The sequence below is a fragment of the Cnephaeus nilssonii genome, assembly GCF_951640355.1.
Source record: "Cnephaeus nilssonii genome assembly, chromosome: 12".
Classification (NCBI taxonomy): domain Eukaryota; kingdom Metazoa; phylum Chordata; class Mammalia; order Chiroptera; family Vespertilionidae; genus Cnephaeus; species Cnephaeus nilssonii.
The window spans coordinates 56,779,591-56,803,011 of NC_137083.1; the positions used below are offsets into that span (position 1 = coordinate 56,779,591).

General features: G+C 45.7%; 1 protein-coding gene across 7 annotated transcripts in view; it reads left to right on the forward strand.

Moving 5' to 3' along the window:
- SLC13A4 (solute carrier family 13 member 4) overlaps positions 1 to 23,337 on the forward strand; it is a 51,684-nt gene extending 28,347 nt beyond the window's left edge. For all 7 annotated transcript variants that reach the window (XM_079785419.1, XM_079785425.1, XM_079785420.1 and 4 more), the window contains 10 exons: positions 177 to 251; positions 2,166 to 2,350; positions 6,311 to 6,430; positions 7,525 to 7,626; positions 9,349 to 9,450; positions 10,189 to 10,286; positions 10,497 to 10,621; positions 14,153 to 14,314; positions 15,476 to 15,613; positions 17,798 to 23,337. In XM_079785419.1, the coding sequence (XP_079641545.1) occupies positions 177 to 251; positions 2,166 to 2,350; positions 6,311 to 6,430; positions 7,525 to 7,626; positions 9,349 to 9,450; positions 10,189 to 10,286; positions 10,497 to 10,621; positions 14,153 to 14,314; positions 15,476 to 15,613; positions 17,798 to 17,935 (1,245 nt within the window). In that variant the 3' untranslated portion in view covers positions 17,936 to 23,337. The remainder of the gene's footprint in view (positions 1 to 176; positions 252 to 2,165; positions 2,351 to 6,310; positions 6,431 to 7,524; positions 7,627 to 9,348; positions 9,451 to 10,188; positions 10,287 to 10,496; positions 10,622 to 14,152; positions 14,315 to 15,475; positions 15,614 to 17,797) is intronic.
- The last annotated feature ends 84 nt before the right edge of the window (positions 23,338 to 23,421 follow it).

The window sequence follows — 23,421 nt, forward strand, 5'->3', positions numbered from 1 at the left end:
ACGGAACCTGGGAGGGAGGCAGGCACAGCTGGGTGGCTTTCACTGCGTGCTCTCCCTAGCCTCTGGGCTCCGGTCTCCAGAGTACCAAAGCGGGGGTGCCCCTGGGATGCTAAATGGCACTTCTCGAGGCCCACCACATGCTCCTCCTGACAGTGTCATGGTCTCTGTCCCGACAGAACCTGAATGGTGCGCCCACAATCACCAGCCCCGTGAAAACACCAAACCACCAAGACAAGCAGCACCCATCCCAGGTAATTAAATTGCACCTCCTGACCCTGTTTGCCTTATGAAATGCCTTGAGCTCCCCAAGGGGCACTGGTCTTAAAGTTGCGAGGGCGTCAAGCTAGTGAGCTGTCCCCAGACCATCTTTCTCCACAGCCCTGTCCGGCCTGCGTGTGCCATGGAGATAAAACCTCTAACTCACTGCTGACTGGGCAAGGCACTGTACTGTCTGAGCCCCCGCTTCTCTAAGTATAAAAGCTGAGGCCTGATCCAGATCAGAAGGTGTCCAAACTATTCCTCAAAGGTGCTTCGGGGACTCTGCAAATATTTGAACATCTGGAGATTTTAAGGCAACTGTTTTTCTGTGAGAAGAGGATTTTTCTGATACTATACCACTAAACAAAATACAGAAGTAAAATAGATGTTGAAGCTTTATAAAATCACAACTGCCACTTCTAACCTTTGATTCAAATGTGTGTGTTTATCAATATGATCGCAATTATCATCCATCCATCATCATCAATAACTGCTGCCATTTATTAAACACTTCTTATGCTAAGTATTTTCTCTGCTGTCTTGGCTCAATAAGGTAGGAATTTTGAACCTCCCCGTTTCAAATGAAGCAGAGAGATGAAATCACGTACCCAAGTCCAAGTCTCCCTGACCACATGAGTATACAATAGATGTATGCCAATTAAATGCCACATTTACATTTTATATATTGGAGGTCCATCTAAAATTTCATTAGAAGAAAGGATCGTGGCAAACCACTGGACTGGAGAATCTCTGAGGTCTCTTACAGCTCTGACAATCAATGAATCTTTCAGGAAGGTCTGGAAAAATCCAGAAGTACCTGGGCCCTCTTAGGAAGATAGGGAAGTAGTTAAGGGCTTTGAGAAATGTGGCAATGTGGCCTTGTCCTTTGAGCTGGCCTGACATTTGCACCAGGCTGTTCCTAATCTCATAAAGACTCATGAGGGACGGTCAAGCCTAGAGGGGGATGGCGTCACTTGCTTCTATAGTTCACAATTGAGGCCAGAGGTCAGCAACCTGTGACCCTGAACAGCCATCATCTGGACCAAGCAGGGCCTGAGAGGACCATGGCAAGACTGAGGCTTATATGCAAGGAGGAGGGGACAGTGGGGAGTAAACATCAGTAGGCACAAAAGAGAAATGAGTGAGGAAGGAAAGGAGGAGGGAGTCACACACTTTGACCCTCTGCCCAATGAAAGCTGGATTCCTTCTGTAATCCAAGGCTTTTTTTAAAAATATATATATTTTATTGAATTTTACAGAGAGGAAGGGAGAGAGATAGAGAGCTAGAAACATCGATGAGAGAGAAACATCGATCAGCTGCCTCCTGCACCCCCCCTACTGGGGATGTGCCCGTAACCACGGTACATGCCCTTGACCAGAATCCAACCTGGGACCCTTCAGTCTGCAGGCCGACGCTCTATCCACTGAGCCAAACCGGTCAGGGCTCAAGGCTTATTTTTTAGTCATGTCCCAACCAGGGATGTCATTCTAACTCTATACAGATCAACCTTCTTCTATTTGCTATTCAGATACTAAGTGGAGAGCAACCAGTTGAATTGGAGTTTAAGTAACAGATAGGACATATTAATAATAACATTAACAACAACAAAAATAATAATAGCTTATCATCCATTAAGTGCCAGGGAGTGTTCTAAGTGCTTTGTATATATTACTTCATCTATTCTTCACAACAATCTAGCAGAGAAAATAGGATTGTCCCCATTTTATAGAAGAAAGTGCAATTTGGAGGGGCCGCTGGGTTGGAAATGGTAGAACTGACATTGGGATTTGTCACTCTGACTCCCAAGTTCAAACCCTATCCACTGCATATCGGTGCCCTGTTTTTCATGCTTTATGTGCCAGACAGCCCGAGCTGGGTTGGAGAGTCACTGATTTTCCTTTGGTAGGAAAAGCCACTAGTCCCGACGTCCGGCCCCAGGAACCAGGAACTGAACAGAAAGTACAAGTCCCACCACGACCAAATGATCTGCAAGTGCCTGTCTCTGAGCATATCTTACGCCGCGACCATCGGGGGCCTGACCACCATCATTGGCACCTCCACCAGCCTCATTTTCTTGGAACACTTCAACAAGTAAGTAGTTCACTTAGTCAACGAATTTCTACCAACCGCCCATGTGTCAGGAATGTGACGAGGTGCTAAGGATACAGCAGAAAATGGGACTAGAACAGTTTCTGTAGCAAGAGGGAAAGAGATGACCAAGTCATTACAGCTGAATGTGACTGGAGATGGGCAGGGTTCTGCTGGGAGAGCCCCTCTGGGGGAGGTCACCCAGTCCCAGTGCCTCCCCGAAGAGGTGACGACAAAAAGCAGAGACCTGAAGCATGAGTTGGAGTGAACTAGATGAAGGGAGATTTTCCAGCCAAAGCAAACAGTGTGTAGGAGGGCTCAGAGCAAGAGAGCAGAGCACGTAAAAGAAAATGAAAGAGGGCAAAGGAGGCCAGGAAGGTGGACGGGCAGACCACAAAGGACCCCGCGAGGCCCTCTAAGGAGCTTGGACTTCATTTGAAAGGCCATGAGAACCTTGAAGAATTGTAGGCTTGGAGTGAGGTGATGAGGTTTATAGTTGGAAAGCTCATTTTGGATTTTTTGTTTTAAAAAGGAGAGTGGATTAGAAATGAGAAAGGCAGCAAGAAGACAATTCAGAACACGGCTGCAGATGCCCAGGAGAGAGCTGATGGTGGCCTGGTTGACAGTGCGGTGGGGAGGTATTCAGAGGTAGACCTGACAGGCCTTGGTAGGATTAGAAAGAGCCTGAGAGGGAAATGCCAGGTCTAATTGTCAGGCTCGTGGCTTCAGCAGCTGGGGGAACAGAGTTGCCCTCAACCTAAATGAGGGGAGAGGTGAGGAAATGTGGATATAGAAATGGAGATGTCCGGCTAGGAGACACAGCTCTGAATCTCGGGAGAAATTTTAAGGCTAACGGCATAGATTTGGTTCGATTTTGGCACAGACTTGCTGTGGCCTGTGCAACTGTCTCCATGGTGTGCAACCTGTGCCGTCCCAGGGCCGCCCTTCTCAGAAGGGCCCATGCTGGGCTTCATGCTCTGTTGGCACCTCATTAATAGTAATTGAATGAGGCGCCCCACATTTGCATTTTGTACCGAGCCCCGCAAATTAGATAGTAGTCGGTCCTGGTGGTGCGCACGTGGAAATTGAAGCCATGGGTGAAGGGGATTTCTCAGGAAGAACACATAGAGTAAGTGGAGCGGGGGCACAAATATTAAGCTCAAGCATTCAAAGGAGACTACAAAAGGGAGAATAAAACAGTATCACAGAGGAAAGAGGAAAATCCGGTGTCATTCTACCCGAAGGAAGGTGTTTCAAGGAGGAAGGAATGATCAAGCAAAATAAGGACAGAACTGTACCCATCTGATTTGGGAGCATGGAGATTACTGGCAACCAAGGCAGGAGCAATTTGGTCAAGAGACTGGAAAAGAAGCCCAGTTTCAGTGAGTTGAAGAGTAAGAGGAGGTGAGGAGATGGGGAGTCAGCTGTGAAGAGAGGAGAGCAATGGCATAATAAAGGAAGAGTGGCCATGATCGGTTTGGCTCAGTGGCTAGAGTGTCGGCCTTCGGATTCAAGGGTCCCGGGTTCGATTCCGGTCAGGGGCATGTACCTTGGTTGCGGGCACATACCCAGTGGGGAGTGTGCAGGAGGCAGCTAATCGATGTTCCTCTCTCATCGATGTTTCTAACTCTCTATCCCTCTCCCTTCCTCTGTAAAAAAATCAATAAAATATATTTTAATAAATAAATAAATAAATAAATAAATAGAGTAAAGTAGGGCCAAGAAGGGGTTTTTAAGATGGGATACTTCTAAGTGCCGACAAGAGGATCCAGATGAGAGGGAAACTAAGGGTTGGGAGAGACGGGGCTAAACAGAGTGATGTCACTGGCAAAACAAGAAGAGATGAGATCCAGAGCAGACAAGAGAAGAAACACATCTTTTTTATTTAAATATATTTTTATAGATTCAGAGAGGAAGGGGGAGGAAGAGATAGAAATATCATTGATGAGAGGGAATCATTGATTGGCTGCCTCCTGCACGTTGGACTGCGCCCGCAACCCAGGCATGTGCCCTTGACCAGAATCGAACCTGGGACCCTTCAGTCCGCAGGCCAACACTCTATCCACTGAGCCAAACCAGCTAGGGCAAAATACATCTTTCATTTTAGCAGAAACAGGAAGAAAATGAGGAAGGAATAAGGAAGGGATGGAGGGAATAGGGAGAAGAAAGGACCAATGAAAGTTTAACCCTTTGCACTCGCTTGCTTTTTTCATTGAGCTGCTACCGATGCTAACCGTGTCGAGTCACACTCGACATCCGAGTGCAAAAGGTTAAGACCTAAACCCCTGGATCTGAGCTTCATGAACCCTTCACACCATATTACTCTGTACAGGCTCTGAGTTTTTGCTCTTTAATTTCTGGTTCACTTTGTGGTTGGGCCAATTCATATTCCCTTAGTCTGCTTTTTGGGTGGCAAATGGTACATTTAGTCATAACTGTGTCTTACCTGGGCAATAGGGATTCTGTGAAAGGAAGGGAGATTCCCTGGGTCCCACTGGTCTGAAAGTGCCACTGCGTTCTCTTTGCATTGGTGAACAGACCACCACCAGAGTTCATTTTGGCTGTTTCAAAAACCTACAAATTAGTTGTTACTCTCAGTATATGTATTCTCACTTTTAAAATGCTATAAATAGTATAGGCTCTTTTATTTCTCCACAAAAGTCTATTTAATCTGCTGTAAAAGTCCTTTCCTGCCCTAGCCGGGTGGTTCTGTTGGTTGGAGTGTCGTCCTGTAGACCAAAAAGGTTGCGGGTTCGATTGCTGGTCAGGGAACATACCTAAGATGCAGGTTCAATCCCCAGTCAGGGCGTATATGGGAGGCAACCAATCTATGTTTCTCTCTCTCTCTCTCCCCCTTCCTCTCTCTCTAAAATCAAACATATCCTTTAGTGATAATTTAAAAAAAAAAAAAAGTCCATTCCTTTTTCTGGGCCCAGGGGCAGGGCCTCGGCTTCTATATATTAGCTCAGGACAGTGAGTCACTGGATGATTTATGTCCTCGGGTATCCTTCTAGATCCAAAAGCCCTCTTCCCAATGCCCACTATCAGTGACCCACTCTGGCCTTTAGGGAGAGCACAAGCTGTCATAACTTCATCAAGAGGCACACAGATATTAGTAAAGGTAGGTCCATGACCAAGCCACAGTGCAAAAGAGTAGATGTCCCTGTGATGACAGAGGAGATTAAACATGCTTACATCCTGTGCTTCTATTCTATGGGGAGCCTGCTCTTGGGCCTTCTCTTTTTCCATGCAGTGCCCAGCATGAAAACAGGGGCACAGTCTGCTCCCTCCTTAGAGGAGCTCTATGCCCACCCCTAGCAAGAAGGCCCAAGGGTAAAGAAACACAGGTATTGCTAGGCTAACATCATGGCTCACATGTGGTCCATCTGGCTTCCCAGGAAACACCATCTGGGCTGGGGGCCACAGCTCTGCCACATGATGAATGAGGAGTCCTAAGCCACCTCCCTAGCATCCTAAGACAGCAGCAGATAAAGGATTGATGAACCAAGTCTTGGTTCTCCATTGGGCACAATTAACACCTGGAACCTCCATGAGGCTCCAGAGTCCAAAGTTCTCCAGAACTGATGCTCTGTATCCCCCAATCAAAACTCCAAAAGCATACCAGACTGCCCTCTCCATTCTCTGCTGTCTTGAAAACCAGATGAGGAAATTTATCAGAATCTTTATGTAAATTAAGAGCAAACAACTCCTGAGTGCAAAGTATATACACTTCAGTGATATCATTTTAGCTGCTTACTTCATAATTTCAGCTTACTTCATAATTCCTGGCTGGCCTCTAAACATTTGCAAGTGCCCAATAAGTGAGGTCATGTTTTACCATATTGTTATTATTTCTATAGTTCTGCTGTCTATCTTCTTAAGGAGCACTTAGCTCATTACCCCCCAAAATGCCACAAGGAAATCCACGGTTTCTAATCGCTGACCTGGTTCTTTCCCCTCCAGCCAGTATCCAGCCGCAGAGGTGGTCAACTTTGGCACCTGGTTCCTCTTCAGCTTCCCCATCTCCCTCATCATGCTGGTGGTCAGCTGGTTCTGGATGCACTGGCTCTTCCTGGGCTGCAAGTGAGTCCCAGGGCCCTACCAGCGAGGCAGAGGCCCTCCTGTTCACCCAAGGTCACAGCACAGCCCTGGAGGGCACGATCAAGAGGGAGCTGCTGAGGAACCACAGAAAATGCCCTAGGAGAACACGTGCTTCCTGTGTGGAGCATCTGTCCTAGATGCTCCAACATACCTGAGCCCTGCACTTCACTATGAGCTCTACAACAAAATGTTCTTAATTACGACTAACTGGTTAGGGGAACTGTCATTTTAAAGCAAGTCTGGATTGAAGAGTGTTTCATGTCATTTCTTCGCTCTCAAAGCATATAGAGTAATTTCAACTAACTTCTAAAGAAATAGGATAATAAGTAGAAGTTGCCTTAGGCTTAATTTTGTAGACACAAGTGATTTATACTTAGTAGTTGTATGGAATATGCTCGTTTCCCTCAAAATATCAAGTTGGGCATTCCGCTTGCAATGTTATTGCTAACATTAATCCAGTCAGCAAGCCTTTTCTTCACACCAGAAGTCTACTCCAAATGTGACCCGCTTCACGCACATAAAGGGAAGATATATGGAGTTTTGCTATTAGCCCGTGGAATCCAATGCTCCCATTGGTCAGGGAATGCTCTCTGAGCTGACTTATTCATTTTATTACTCAGAGACTGCTGTCAAATCAATGATAACTGTATACTCCTATACCTCCAGCATTGCAAATAAAAAACCAACACTCACTTTCACCCAGACAAGTCTTGTCTGACAGATACACACACATATCTGTGTGTAACACAGGTATATAAACATCTACACACAAATGCCCCATCACATTCTTAATTATGTAAAAGACAAGTATGTAGAAGCAACCTGCATAAGCCTGTAAGACGTAACTTCAAGTTGATTAAATACTAGATGCATGCCCTAAAGGCTAGGGAAGAAGGCTAGGGAGGCTGTGTAACTTGGCAAATGAAAGTCGTATGACGGGTGGGTTGGAGGGGCAGAGCGTGTGAGTGGAGAGAAGAGTGAGCAGAGCAAGCCAGTCGTTTAGTATTTGCTGAATACTTGATCTCCGGTGGGCAAAGTGTGTTTCCTTTATCCTTTTGCTCATTCTCCCTTCTCAGTTTTAAAGAGACCTGCTCTCTGAGCAAGAAGAGTAAGACCAAAAGGGAAGAGCTGTCAGAGAAGAGGATCCGAGAGGAATATGAAAAGCTGGGAGCCATTAGGTAAGAATCGGCCATTCACCTTCTCTCCTCCAGGAGAGAAAGCATGGCTGGGGAGGCCAGCACGGAAGCAGCCTTGCTCCCGACATTCCTTTGAAGTGGGGGAGGTTCCCTCAACCATAAATCCAGGCATTTAGAGATGCTACTTACTGCCAGAGTCTAGCTGGCTCAGATTCCAGGTGGCCGCCCTTCCCCTTCACTACATCCCGAGTCTGATGTATAGCCATGGTGAGGGGGTGGAGTGTCATAGGTGGTGCACCTGGAGGACAAAGAACAAGACAAGACAGCACAGCCACCCTCTTGGCTGAATTCTCTAAAGCCAGGACTCCCTGCATTGCCCAGACCACAGGTTCAGTGGGACTCCTGGGGAGCTGGGACTTTGTCCTGTACTTACAGAGCATCGGGCAGCATCAAATACAGACTCCAAGACAGAGTCTGAGAATTCACTCACCAACCCTCAGCCATTTCTTTCCTTTATTTTACATTTTAGCTGTTTTAGAGCCATTTCTATCACCTTTCCTACAGTGACCTTTTATGGCAATTGGCATTTACAACTTTGGGTAGAAGGATTCAGGTTTAAGCTGTATTTTTGTTGTTGTTGTTAATCCTCACCCCAGGGCTTGGGATCAAACCTGCAACCCAGGTATGTGCCCTTGACTGGAAATCAAACCCGTGACCCTTTGGTCTGTGAGCCAACACTCTAACCACTGAGCCACCAGCCAGGGCAAAGCTGTATTTTAAAAAACTTTATTTCTAAAAGGAATACATGTCCCCTGGCCAGTGTGGTCAATGGATTGAGCATCATCCCGTGCACCAAGAATTGTTGGTTTGATTCCTGGTTAGGGCATATGCCTGAGTTTCGGATTCAATCCCCAGAAGGGGGCATGTAGGAGGCAGGTGATCCATGTTTCTCTATGCTCGATGTTTCCATCTTCTCTCCCTCTCCTTTCCTCTCTCTAAAAAATCAATGATAAAAAAAAGTATTTTTAAAAAATATTCCATTAAAAAATAATAAAGGGATACATGTTTCATTGTAGAACACTTAGAAAATACAGGGAAATATAAAGTTAACACTGACTTGTATTCCCAGCATCCCAATGTTAACTGTTAACCACTGTTAACGTGATAGACTGTTACTTCCTTGCTTTCTTTGTGCAAAATTCTATGTATTTTTGGTAAAATTCAGTACTGAAGTTTTATATTTAGCATTAGATGGTCATTATGTCGCCTGGTCACTCATTCTGCTGTGGAAACTTCTTTATTAGATGCACCTCATTTTAACGGTTATGTTTCAATGTATTCAAGGTCGTGGAATATCACTGGTTGTTTCCTTTTTTTAATGTTTTCAAATAGGTAATCCTTCAATGTGCATTTCTGGTTATTTTCTTAGCTAAAAGGAATGACCGAATTTAAAGCTCCTGAGATATATGGTCATTCTGGCTCAAAAAAGTCGTGGCAATTCCTGCTCTGACCAACAGAGTCTGCAGGCTTAGTTACCTTAGAAATGTGTGATGTGTTCTCTTTGCCTCCCCACCTAAATATCGCTGGTAAACACGGTTAACATTTCCTGGGCTCATCTCAGCCCCTTCCCGCTCCGCCCGTGTGCAGTGGTTGAGCAGTAACCGTGCTTCGTGCTTCCTGTGTGGACCTCTGAACACAGGAGCATCGCAGAGCAAGTGGCAGGGCTCGCAGGAACGTCACCCACGTCACTGTTTCATTTCACAGCTACCCTGAAATGGTGACTGGATTTTTCTTCATCCTGATGACCGTGCTGTGGTTCACCCGGGAGCCTGGCTTTGTTCCTGGCTGGGATTCTTTCTTTGAAAAGTACGTGATACGGTCCCCTCCTTAAGAATGACCCCTCACATAAGCTCTTCAGGCAGTTTCCACTGCCCCCTCCCCCGACTCTCAGGGACAGACAGACGTGAAGCCAGGAAGGCGCTTTGTCCCAGTGAAGTCCCTTCCGGGGCAGCTGCAGCGGGCAGTGAGAAGGAAGAAGGGATGTGATCTGAGTCACTTATCCAGCTGTGCGAACTTGGCCTTGTTACGCAAGCTCTTAGAACCTCAGCTGTCTCATAGGTTTTTATGAGAGTTAAAGGGGAAAATGTCCATACAGTACAATACTTCAGAGACAATGACCAGGGAGTGGCCGAGGCCTGTGGAGGGAAAGGCGGACATAGGCTCCTGTCCCAGCCCTGCATCTTCCCGAGGGCCAGGGCCACAGGCCTCAAACTCCAACACAGGATCTTACTCGAGGAAAGACACACATGGAAAGGTGACCCTTGCAGGGAAGAGGACCCATCCTCATCTATTCTCCTTTATCCAAGCAACTGCTTATCACTCTTGGGGCTCGCCCCAACAGTGGGCACATAAATTCTCACTAAGTCATCTACCCTCGCCAGGCCCTGCGCCTCCAGACACTAACCATCGCCATTAAAGAAGGAAGGGTACTGTCCCTGCAGACTGTCCTACAAAGAGGCTTTGGGTTCAGAGAGGCTGTGCTGAGACCTGGTGCTGCCCGGGGGCTCCTGACCCTCCCCTCCAGCTTGCTTGTCTCTTTGCCAGGAAAGGCTACCGCACTGATGCCACGGTCTCCATCTTCCTCGGCTTCCTCCTCTTCCTGATTCCAGCGAAGAAGCCTTGCTTTGGGAAAAAGAAGGATGGTGAGAGTTCCAGGGGAGACGTTGGGCTGGCTCTAATCAAATAATATCCAAGTCAGAATTTTCAGGAGCCTGACCCAAGCCCTCCGATTCTGCCCAGATATAGCAGAGCAGCCTCCCAAACCATCCGATTCCTCAGTTCAGCCCCTTTCTCCACAAATCACACCCACCACGGTTCATCAGGCTCTACCTCCCTGTCTCCCTGTGATCCAGGGGAGGACCGGGAGCCCTCGCTGAGGATGGAGCCCATCATCACGTGGAAGGACTTCCAGAAGACCATGCCCTGGGAGATTGTCATCCTGGTGGGAGGAGGCTATGCCCTGGCTTCTGGCAGCAAGGTAGCTCTTCAATTCTGTTCTTCTTGGGCCGGATATTTTTCTAGCTACTTTGCCAACTGAATCAATATGGTTCTGGGCGGGAAGATTCTGAGCTGAGGGAGAGGTGAATGTTCACCCAAGTCACTGGGAAGGGACGCGGTACAGCCAGGAACTAATATCCTGTCCTCGCTGAGCTTCTAAGCTAGCGCTCCTGGAACCAGTGTTACGGATCAACTGGGCCATGGAGTCACGGCACGCGGCATTCACACCTCATTGATGGGCCCGCGCTGTCACAAGCGCAAGGTGTGCTGGATTCTGTAACCATCACCTTCTGCGGATGACAGGGATGATAGGAGAGGTCTGTAAGGGCCCAGAGATGCCCCCAGTGACACCCCTCAGACTGTTCCTCAGTCAGTCCATATGCATATACTGAGCCCCTTTGGAGAATTGATGCTATAGCTGATGTAAATATCCCAACTTCCTGATCAAGAGGACTTGGGATGAGATCTTTTAAAGGGGGCTGGTGAGAAAGAAATGAATTTCCTAAAGTGTTGGCCCTTCCTAAAATAGAAAACAACCCTAAGAATGAATCAGGCTAAGTAAGGGTCACATCTTTTCTCCTTCCAGCCTCTCTGTACACGTTAACCCATCCTAAACTTGGCTCATTCACTGTGGGCCACTGCTCTCTGCATCGTCAATATGTCACAGTCCTACAATCGGAAGGAACCTTGGAGGACACTGAGCCCCATCTCCCACCCAATGTGAGGTTTCCTTCCATGACACCCCTGGTTGAACACCTCCGGTGACAGGGCAAGTCCTTGAGCAGGGAACAAAGAATAGTTATTCTCCACTTTCAGCTCAGGTTTTCTGTATGTCTTTGGCTGATGGTTCTGCTTCTGCTCTCTGGAAACCTCTCCTAGGTGATAATTATTAAATTAATATCATCTGCTAATCCCCCTGGATCATTTGTTTTCCAACTAAAACTCCTTAGTCCCTTTGACTATTCCCACAGAAGTACTGACCCCTTACCATGCTGGTTTTCTTTTTGGGACTCATTAGTTTGCACTTGGCCTTATTCAAACATGTTCCAGAGGTGGTGAGAATAACTCAATTATATTACCCAAGCCCTATCTCTCACGTCTGATCCAACCACCATCCTGCATTTGTATGGAAGCTTTTACAAGGCTTCATTGGCTCTCATGTCAACATTTATATTGGAACTAGTAGCCAGGGCCTGGCCACTCCGCGCCCACTGCCCAAAGGCTCTCCACGTCCCAGAGGCCCATCCGCAGCTGGGCATGGAACACTTGCCTCGTTTCTGGGGCAACGACGCAAGCATCCCCCCCACCCCCAGCAACCCGGCTGCCCTGTGCCCACTGCCCAGAGGCCCTCCACGGCCGGGGTGAAATGCTTGCCTCGTCGCTGTGGCGACAAAGCATTCCGCCAGGCTGCTCACGCTGCCCGCTCTCAGCGGCCACCTCCCCGCCTCGGAACTGGGGGACTCCAGCGGGGCTGAAAGGACTGGGCGCCGCCATCTTGTGGCTATGGGCTCTGCCATATTTGTGACAGGGTGATGGTTAATTTGCATATTACCCTTTTATTAGATAGGATTGCAGTAAACTAAAACTCTTCATTCTTTTAATTATTAGCTCCTATTAAGCCTTAAGTCCTCCAATCAATGCTGTATATATGCTGTCAATATTTCTAATTCCAAGTTCAGATGTCATACTTATCTTTACAGAATTTCAGTTTTTAGTTTTGGCTGCTGAGCCTAGCCTGGCAAAATCTTTTTCTTTTTAACCAAAACTATGTGTGTATGACAGATAGTAAATATTTCTGTAAAACCCTGACTCTACTAGTTTAATAATATCATTCAGGCACAATATATGTGATTCCTACTGAGTATGAAATAATTTAAGTCTTGACATTAGTGAGGAAAATACAGTATAAAATATATTCATACCAAGGTTTTAAACAAGACTTCCTTTGTTGTGTTTTTTTCTAACTTTGCCATCTAAATTGTCAATTTATCTCAAATTATAGTGTAAAGTTCTGGGGGAAAATAACTGCCATCAAATTATTTCCATTTACTTACAGTGCTATTTGGATAATGTGAAAAGTAAAACGATTTCTTTATAAAAATATATAATTCCCACTCAGCTAACTGCTCTCCCTCCTATCTTTGCCCAGCGATCAGGGCTTAATGTGTTACAAGAGATAACAATTACAGAGCTCTGTGGGCCTCAAGGCTCTGTACCAACATGAAATGATTAGTCCCCACATGTTGGATTTGCAATACTCAGTCGGTTGAAGGAAAAAATAAAGGGAAGTGCTCCAAGGTAAAAAAAAAAAAAGAAAAAAAAAAAAGGCTACAACAGAGAGAATTCTGAAGGCTCTAGTCATCAGGTGTCTATGAGCTTTCATTGAACTTGGAGAAGAGGAGGAAAAGTAGCCTGCTGACAATATAGTGAGGCTGTCTTTACCTGTAAAATGTGAACAGGACTCACAGCTTGGGGAATCATAGAATGTCTCATCTTGCTTTCTGCCCTACTCCTCATTGCTTTATTGCATTTGCAGTCTCCAGGGTAAATAGGAAAAATCAGAGCATAGCAACCACAGAAGGGAGAAGAGGGAGGGAGGGCGGGAGATTGCACATGGCAACCTGCGGTTTTTAGTACAAAAACCAGACAGTGCTCTTCATTTGGGGAGAGAAGGGGAGAGGCCTCAGCATTGCCAGACGAACAGCTTCCATCCCAAAGAATTATTCCAAATGGGAAAATGCATTTCCTGGAGTGGATATGTATAAATGTTGCTAGTGAAAAGGGTTCAAGAGTGGCAATATGCTTTCATGTCTGTGCCATCAAAAAGCACTGGCAGATCGTAGATCCTGATGTCAGCCTTGATGGGATTTGAACCCACAACAGGTTGCTCTGAATGCCTATGCTTTCAGGCCAGTGAGGTGCCTTCCCCACTAAATGGAGAGACTTGTAATCCCCTCTCTTTCATTACTCGTGTAAAACGTCAAATGCTCAGCTCTGCCCACTCACTCCCCCTCAAAATACAGGAAAGGTTACTATCTAAAGATATGCCTAGTTTTTTCCCTTCCTCAGGTGATAAGAGAAATCTTTCAAAAGTAGGAGGATTACACTTGAGTGAGAGTGTCAGAGGCGGGAGAGAGTAATGAGCTTGAAGTTGAGGAGCTGATTGCCCCAAAGATCTTCAACCCCTGCCAAGCCATCTGGCAAAGTCCTAAGGATTATGGCAATTAGGGTGGGTGGCTCTCCATTCCTGTGACAGCAACTGCCAGGAAACCCTAAGACTATATGTCGTACAATCATTAAAAAAAAAAAAAAAAAAAAAAGGATTTTCTGAACTACAAAAATGTTCTAATCGTAAAAAGCAGGAATGCCGCCAGGTCCAGTCTGCCTGAAAATAGGTAGTTAGGTGACTCCTGTGGTTCCTCCAGCCCCCACCATCCCTGACCTTCTGGAGTCCAGGAGTTCCATTGGAAATGTGCTTTTCCTCCTTCTAACTGCATCCCTTGGCCTGCAGAGCTCTGGCCTCTCCACATGGATTGGGCACCAGATGTTGTCCCTGAGCAGCCTCCCACCATGGGCGGTCACCCTGCTGGCTTGCATCCTGGTGTCCATTGTCACAGAGTTTGTGAGCAACCCAGCCACCATCACCATCTTCCTGCCCATCCTGTGCAGCCTGGTGAGTAGGGCTCCCACGTGTCTGAAATGGCAGGCCTGGACCAGGGAGCAGCTTCCACGCTGTCCTCTTGCCTCTGGGCCTTTTCACAGCCTTCATCATTGGTGTTCAGATCACGGTTTGAAAAATCGTTTCAAATAGCAACTGTTAATAAATAAATTAATAAGCTGTAGCGAAGGTTCTAGAAACCCTTTCCCAAAAGACTAGGACTTGTTTAGGGGCAGCCCTGAATGGAAATGAGGATGAACAAAAGAACCTTAGGACCCTAGGGTTCCAATTTCCCACAATGATCATCAACCTTTCTCTCCTGAGATAAGACCTAACTGCAGGTGCAGAGGAGTAACTACAGAAAATGGAGACAAAATGCTCCCAGAAGTACTCAGTCACAAGGACCCAGACCACAGCTCTACCATCACCTCCACCCAAGTTCAGTGTCCGCAAGGTTCTGAGAATCAGGAGCCAGGCCAGCCTCATTCCACGACCTCAGAACACTTTGTTATTAATAGAACAGGGAGGAGCAGCTGCCAGGGCTTAGCCTGGCTAAGCAACCCCAAAGGTAATGCAGCAGACACAATCTGTAATGAAAGCTCCTCCCTGCCCCCAACAAAACAAAGTCCTCCTGCTCTTCCTAACCCCAAACTCTTTGCTCATTGTTCAGATGCCTCCCTCCAACCCTGTCTTCCAGCATCCCATTAGTGTGAGCATGGACATACGCTTAGTTAAAACTTGGCAACACTGAGGGCTAGCCGACAGGTTCAAATCCATACCGAGCAAGCTTAACCAGAAAAAAGGCCCCTTGGTTCTGTACCCTAAGGGTGAGGAATCTCAACTTCAATCAAAGCAGCTTATTCATGAGATATGAATGTGCTTGAAGAAATCATTTCTCAGCTAAAGAATAAAATTTAAAAACCACTTTCTTGGGCCAGCACCAAGATATAAAACATCCCTCCTAGGAGTAATTCAGAGCCCATGTTTCCATGGTGAGTGTGTAGCATGAGCACGTTTGGCTTGGTCAGCACCGCATGCCACTGAGAGCAGTGATTTAACCAACCCTAGTACAAGGTGTCCAGCCAAGGTTGGCCAGCACCAAGCCATCGTTGAAAGCACAGGAAATGCAAGTCAAATGTCACTGCTAACGCTTCTGTGAATTCTCTCTTCCTCTAGTCTGAAACGCTGCACATTAATCCACTCTACACCCTGATCCCAGTCACCATGTGCATCTCCTTCGCAGTGATGCTGCCTGTGGGCAATCCCCCCAACGCCATTGTCTTCAGCTACGGGCACTGCCAGATCAAAGACATGGTGAGTCACGGGTGCCTCTTCCTGCCAGGCCCAGCTGCCAGGACGGGAATGGCTGGCTCCACAGCCTTCTCCTAAAGTTTATTATTTTGCAGCAGTTGTCCTTGGACTGTTAACACTTAGTCTAGTGTGACAGAAAGAATGGTACTGGTAAAAAGGTTTAGGGTTAGTCCGTAAGCACCAAGAAGAGCTCTAATGTGCTCTCCCTAGCCCTTATCTGGGAGAAAGTGGGGATGTGGACAGAGAGAGCTGGGACAGACATAGGACATGTCCCAGTTCTAGAAGGCGTGAGCTTGCAGTCTTTGCTTCAGTTTCTTCATTGGACCAGTGGGATAGTCATTCAAACAGCTGGTTTATTCCTAGGAGTGAAGTCTGGGTAACTGTATGAACTGAAGGTAAAAGGTATTTTGAGAACAGGTTCCTTTTGTTGAACACTCTCGCAAGCAGAAAACTTCTGAAGCAACATCACCAAATGAAGCATCCACAGCTCATTTCTTAGTTTTCAGCTGGGCTTACAAAAGACAGCTGTGAGGGGCATCCTGCTGCTGATTTTAGTGTTGGGCATATCCACCTTCCACTCCGCAATCTGGACTCACTGCTGTGCTGCTCAATATTCAGGGCTGATGGGAGCTGGGACAGGATGAAAAAACTAATATAGATGACTGGGGCCTGACTGTCTGAAATGGGGTCCAGCCACCCTTGTTGAGAGTCTCAAAAATTAGAGTCCAAACTCATTCTCGGCAGCCTATAAGTATGGAGGAAAGAAAGAGTGAGCTTCAAGCTGATGACAGATATATGTTCAAACTGCTCACCTGGGTCATCTGTGATACTTCAGGGAAGGGAGGCCATGGCCACCCCTCTCCCCATCTTACTGCACAACCCTCACTCTCATCCTGAGCTCTGCCCCAACTCTGTTCCCCTGCACCGTCTGCTGTGTGCCCTCACCGTACACCACGGCCTGCTACCCTGGAATCAAATGATCAGAGGCAGTACTTTTCAAAAATACCAGAAGACAAGAAGTGAGCCAGTCCTGGGTTCTATTCCCAGCTGGGGCACTGATGTGAAACTTCAATTTCCTTACTTGCTAAGTGAGGAGGTTCAGACTAGATGCTCTATGTGGCCCCCTTCAGCTCTAAAGGATCTTAATTTAGCTCCTATAGAACCTGCCCCCCACTCACCTGCTAGGAAGCATGGGTAGTTCTCCACCCTAAAAGGCCTAGGGGGCCAGAATGACTAATTCGTCCAGGGCTTGCCCCAGAAAGCAGAGAGGGGGCACATCCGCTCATTTGCTTGGAACAATTTCCTAGCATTCATTTTTCCCTTGCAACTTTCCCAACTCAGTGGGCTTGTTGTGGCTACACCCTGTGTGCTTGGTTACACCCTGGCTGAGTGCCAGCTAGCCTTACTGTACACTTTTCCATCTGGCGCTGGCTGTGCCATCCATCATGCCTCCCATCCCCCTCACCTGGGAGTGTCAAGGCCGTGGCAGAAATGGAAGGGGTCAGAGTCACTGGAGTGACATTCCCTCAGAGGAAAGAAGCAAAGCTAGCACGTCTGTGTCACCTTCCCATGGAAGCACTGAGCAGAGGCAGCTGACCTGTTCCCCAGGATAAACCCAAGGTATACAACTTCCATGAGCTGTCCCTTGAGAAAAATAAAAAAGGGCGACAGTGGCAAAGGTTCCATGGAACACAGCCCCTCCTACAAGTCCCCCATACCGGTTGGCACTTGAAAGGCTCTGAGAAGTTCCTGCCTTGCAGAGACCTGGGTATTTCTGTTTAACACATTTCCCTATCATGTGGCGGCAGGACCTCTTTGTACTGTAATTCTTAATGTTCAAATCTCTGGTGCTGAGTACACACTTTCAGGCCTCCTCTTTGACAGTGAGAGTGCTACAAGTGGAGCAGATTCTAACCGGCCTCAGATTCTCCCAGTGGCCCCCCACGCCTATTCCAACCCCCCACCCCCTGCTTTCCTGTCCTTTTACAGTCCTGTGCCACCTACAGGCACTTAAAAGGCAACACCAGAGCACCCAGGCAGTGCCGGGAACAAATCAGGGTCAAGCGAGTGGGCTGTGATTGATCGTGGCAGGGCAAGGCTTAGGCGGGGGCACAGATGGGGAGCACTCAGGGTTCTGTGCCACCGCCTACTCAGAGTGACCAGGGTGTGCTGGTTTGTGTCCTATAGGTGAAAGCTGGCCTGGGTGTCAATGTCATTGGCCTGGTGATAGTGACGGTGGCTATCAACACATGGGGAATTAGCCTCTTCGACCTGGACACTTTTCCAGCCTGGGCTATGGCCAGTAACATCACTGATCGGACCTAACACAGTGGGCTCACAGCCCAGCCAGAGGCGCTGCAGCACTTAGCAGAATCTGACCAACAAACAGGCCACGCAAAATGCCAGGAGCACAGCACCCCCCCAGAAGAGTCCGCCATCTTCCACCTCAAGTGCGGTTCAGGACGCCTTGCACAACCAGAGCCCGAGAAAACCTACCACTTTCTCACGTGTTTGTGTCTAGTCTCTGCAATCCATCTTTGTGGAAGACAGAAGAGGCGAAAGCCTGCCCCAGCTGCCCCTCAGAGGCTAAGCCCCACACACTGACGAGCCTCACAAGTTTGATGTTGTTCTTAATCACTTTTTAGGAGTTGAAGGAGAAATCCAAATCTCCTGCAAAACCAGTGGCATCTCTTTCGTAGGAAAATCTCACCTAGAACTTGAGACCTTACATCAGCTTCTTTCTCTTAAGAGTTTCTGTCCTAAGTTCTCCACAAAAAGGCAATTCTTAGTAAGCCCTCTTTGTGGCAGTCAGAACTCTTATCACTGCTCTGATTCCATTTTAAGCATCTCTCTTCAATGGCTCCTCTTTACTTTGGCACCAAATTCCTATAAAGTAACAGTGTTCCCCTTTCCATAAAGGCTGGTGCTGTTCTCTGTCAACGGAAAAGGAAGCAGAGAAAGAAGACACACTGAGATTAGCATCTCTCTTCACTCATCACGAGCCACCAGTACCACTGTGCTGGTTAAGTGTTGGGAAGGAGGAAAATTCTCATACCTATCTTATTAAGTGTAATTACAAAACTATAATTACGTCTACAGCACTATTACTTTCTTCTGGATGTAATGAGTAGTTCATTCCTGAGAAGACAGGTCCAGAAAGGCCCAAACCCATTAGTCACTTTCTACAACTAGATGAGCCCTTTGAGGGGAGAGATGTCATATGTCTCTGAAAATCCCAGCTACTTATACTACCTAGTAAACTGACACTGCTTAATAAATGTTTCCCTTGAGAAAAATCACTTTGAAGTCAAAGCCTCCTTCTTCCTCCTGAAAACCAAGCCATTTTCTCCAGGACAGATGTCCTTGCTGTCTGATAGGATATAGCTCCCAAACTCTCCATTTCCTGGCATTATGTATTTCTAATTTCCACCACCAGTTACTTGCTAAATACATCTTATGGGAAAGGCTCCCCCACAGATACTGTTTTAATTGATTTTAAGTTCCTATTATCAGCATGTGCCATTTTTCCGCAACAATAGTTTATCAATGAAGGCACTACCTTGGTTTATCAAGTATCTGTGAATTGTCAAATTTCTTACATGTCATTCAACACTGTCACATTCTGACCACAGCATATGATTGACCAGGTTTACCAGGAGTATTACTGCTCTGCCCTGTCAATGAGGTTACACCAAATTATTTGGCTACTTAAAAAAGTGACTGACCTAATGAGCCCAAATAAAACACCAGTATAAGGTAACTACAGCTGGTTGGATAGAGCCAGCATCTCTACAGTTATTTTGTTTTAAATGTTCGGAAGAGTCGGTGTTACTCCTACTGTCAGGAGTATCATCAAATGGCTGACCCATTACAGAACTGAGACAGTAAGACAAAGTGCAGACAATCGAGAAGACTCTGGGAGTATAAATAACTACAAAGAGAAAGAAAAGTTGACTTAGATTTACTGGCCACTGTTCAACTATTCAAGAACCTGACTCACTCCTACAGGGAAAGCTGTGAAACTCCCCACTGCAGTTGCTGCCAATTGCTCCGAGGAGCTCAGGAACTCAACTAGCCAGGTTAGACAGAGCCTTTACAGTGTGGTCTACTGACTATTCTCCAGAACAGCACTGTTCTCTCCCCAAACCAAAGGTTCAGGCCAAACAAGATAGCTCATCACAGTGACAGGAAATGTTGAATCTGACTAACAATTCCTTGTCATCTAAAACCACTCCACATTGGACATTAACTAGTAGATCTCCTTAGTCTTGTGTCTCTTGCAAATGTATTTAATTTGATTATCTCCTATCACAACAATATATCGATGGAAAGTTGTAAATGATCATCTTCTACCAGCTTGACACATGGCGAAACCGAGAAACAAAGGCACTGAGTATGGTTGCATCTTATTCTCAAGTCAATTACATATCAAATCTGTTTAGTCAAAGTTGCCTTTGAAATTCCTTTTAAGTCGCCCATGAATACAATCTTTTACATTACATCTACATGGCACAAACACTCATGTGCCCATTTTTTTTTAACTGATTTGAGAAAGAAATCATTGATCGGTTGCCTCCTGCACATGCCTCAAATGGGGATCGAACCCGCCACCTTTTGGTGCACAGGACAACACGCCAACCAACTGGGCTATCCCAGCCAGGGCTCATGTGCCATCTTTTGATAAGTAAAATACATCTAGTTTTCCCTCCAATATCAGACTAGATCCCTGTTTCTTCAGCTGCATACCGAAGTAGTTGGCTTCATTTTGGGGCCCATGTTTGAAAAAGTGTATTTAAACACTAGAATCCATGTACAGCAAGATGTCCAAACCACTAATACACGAAGGGGATGAAGACCACCCACGTTCACAGGCAGCTCACTCTGGGGCTGCCCTCACCAAATGAATGCTGAGCACAAGGGCCTGCACTATTTACATGGCACCTCTCTCGTCTCACTACCGTGCAACTGCACATGTCAGAATGACACCCACACGGCACCTTTCCTCAGGCCTCACCAGAGGCAATGAGTCAAGCAGGCCCAGGACTCGGGGTTGGCAGTGCCCCACCCCAATGCACTTTCCACAGACCCTGTTTGTTCTTTTGTTTCCATGTGCCTTGCAAAGCATGCCATCCATGAGGTCTTCAATATATGACTAAATATGTTTCACCCAGATTTAGGAGAGGTATACACTGAGCATTTAAATACCTAAATGTCACTAACTCCCCTATTAAGACCAGGCAACGTCTCAAAATATTTTCCCTTCACCGCCCTGTTCCTTTCCACAACGCCCTAATAGTTAGTAGGGAAAAAAGAACTCATTCATCTGCGTAAGGAATGGAAATGCTATGCGCAAAGTCCAAGACGGGAAGCTTAAGAAAAGCCTCAATTGCTCCAGTACAGTATACAGTGTTCCTTCGGGAGGAGTAACAGAAACAGCATTAAAATGTGGGAGACCTCAGCAGAAAAACAAACACTGGCAGTGTCTATGGAGTGAGCTGCTTAGTGGAAATGAAAACACCATGCATGTGTACATATGCTCTATGAACCCGTACATACAGACAACCGAAAAAAACCCACTTTATAGTCACAAAAATGAGTTAGAAAAAACAAACAAAATTCTTTCTTTAAATCAGAAGCAGGTACCTGCTTAATTGCGTAAAATACCAAATCAGAAGAAAAGTCTATTAAGACATCAAGTAACTAAAATCCATAAAATAACATAAACTATAGCCTCTTTTGATGATTTTAAATAAAGTGGTTTTGGCTTTTCTCTCCCTTTGCTTATTTGGGAGGGTTACCGTTTAAGGATAAGCTTTTCAAGTTCAATCTATTTATTAGGTTCCCAACATCAATCCTGAAGTATTATTTTTCACATGAGTAACCTTCCTTTTATGGCCCAGCGTGGCAATAAATTTTCTTAAATCACATCAACAGAAGTTTTCGAACATTTTTAAAGGGAAAAAAGGGCATGTGGTGCACTGATTCTTCCCATCCCTCCACTAGGGAACATAACTTCCTGTGCCATGATCACAACCACTGCCACCCCATCCACAAATGCACCCTAAAGTCTGTGCTGGTTTGGACTCCTCTTATGTCTCAGGGAAGATGATCTTGCCTGAGAACTCTGAGCCCCTTTCCACTGTGGCAAGAAATTAAAACAAGGAGAGGGTTATGTGACCAGTGTCTGCTAAGTTGGCCTGTGTTCACTGTGCAGCAGCTGGATGGCTCTCACCAGTAGAAATGATCCCATTAGGGGGTTAGCCCTAATTCCAGATGAGCTTTGTAACAAGGTATAGTACAGAGAGACCTTCTCCTAACATATAAGTGACCTCCCTCCCCAAAGAAACCACTCTGGGAGACACACACAAATAACAATGCTACCATGACTGATAACAAGGGACCCCTAAGCTTGTAGCACTATGAATACCCTCAGGAGTAGTAAATTCTTAAGGCTTTAATTCATCCCGCCAACAATTCAGTCATTTAAGATAAAATCTTGGAAGCCATGTGGTATGATCAAGGTGGATACTGTAGATTTTCATCAACAACCAAGAGCGTGACCATAGAATAATGACAAATTTTGCATGGTTCATAAACTGGTTCCAAAAGTGACTGCAAAGAAACAAAAGTATTCGGAGCAAAAGCAGTATGTTTGGACTAAGGTCTGCTATTTATTGGGCAAATTTTCAAAGCACTGTGCATCACATACATTATTGCAATTGTTTCTCTTGGAAGCCCTATGAGGTAGGTATTATGTCCAGATCTTACAGAGAATACAACAGTTTCCGACAAATAAGCTGTTTGCCCATGATCACACTGCTAGGGAGAGAAGCCAAACCATAATATGATCCTAATCTGTCTCATACACCAGGATGAACTGATGGATAAAACTTATCTCCATGTATGAGAGACGCATAGTCTCAAAGAGAAGCAGAATCGCTTCATTTTATAATCACATGTAGTATCAGTGCCATCACTGTCTGAAAAAAGGTGTCTCTAAGTAATCTTGCAGTTTACTGATTCTGCTAAAATGTCCTCAGACGTGGCATTATCAGTGAAGCTGCCCAACAAGCAAAACACACAATGAAGTGGGACTTTACCTATATTTAGTACAAATTACAGTTTTAGGACGTTAGCTTATGGCTATACCCTGCATAGATACGTATGATAACATCAGGTTCAAAGTTATCACTGTAACAGCAAAAGACAGGAAACAACTATTCATCAATGATAGATTAAATAAATTATGGTATATTCATCCAATAGAATCTTATGCAGCCAAAAAAGGAAACAGATTCCTTATTCCTTACATACTGATATTCAATGGGGAGGGAAAAGGCCAGAGCAAAGTCTATGTATAGTTTATCATTTGTGTAAAAAGCCCATGCACACATGGTTAGGCACAGAATCTTGTTCAATAGCATACAGTGAACTGTTGGCAGTGCCTGGCTCCAGGAAGAGGATCTAGGAGCTAGAGGTGGGAAAGGCCCTTCATTCTAAATCACTTTTGTATCTTGAGTCACGGGAAAAGTGATGTAATCAAACATTTTTGTTTAATTTTTTCAAATGAACTAATTATACATTTGACAAATTACAATGATAATTTCTGATTGCAGCAAAAAAAGTTTTCTTGTGAGAATCACTATAAAGTTATAATGTTGATACATTTCTTCTTTTAATGTGAAAAGGCATAAAATTTCCTTTATAGACAACTTGTCATTTATCCATCATGTAATGTCAAATGCACCTATAATCCCTTAAAATAAGTATGATTCTTTTGAGGAAAAAGAGCCAGATCAAATGCATCATTA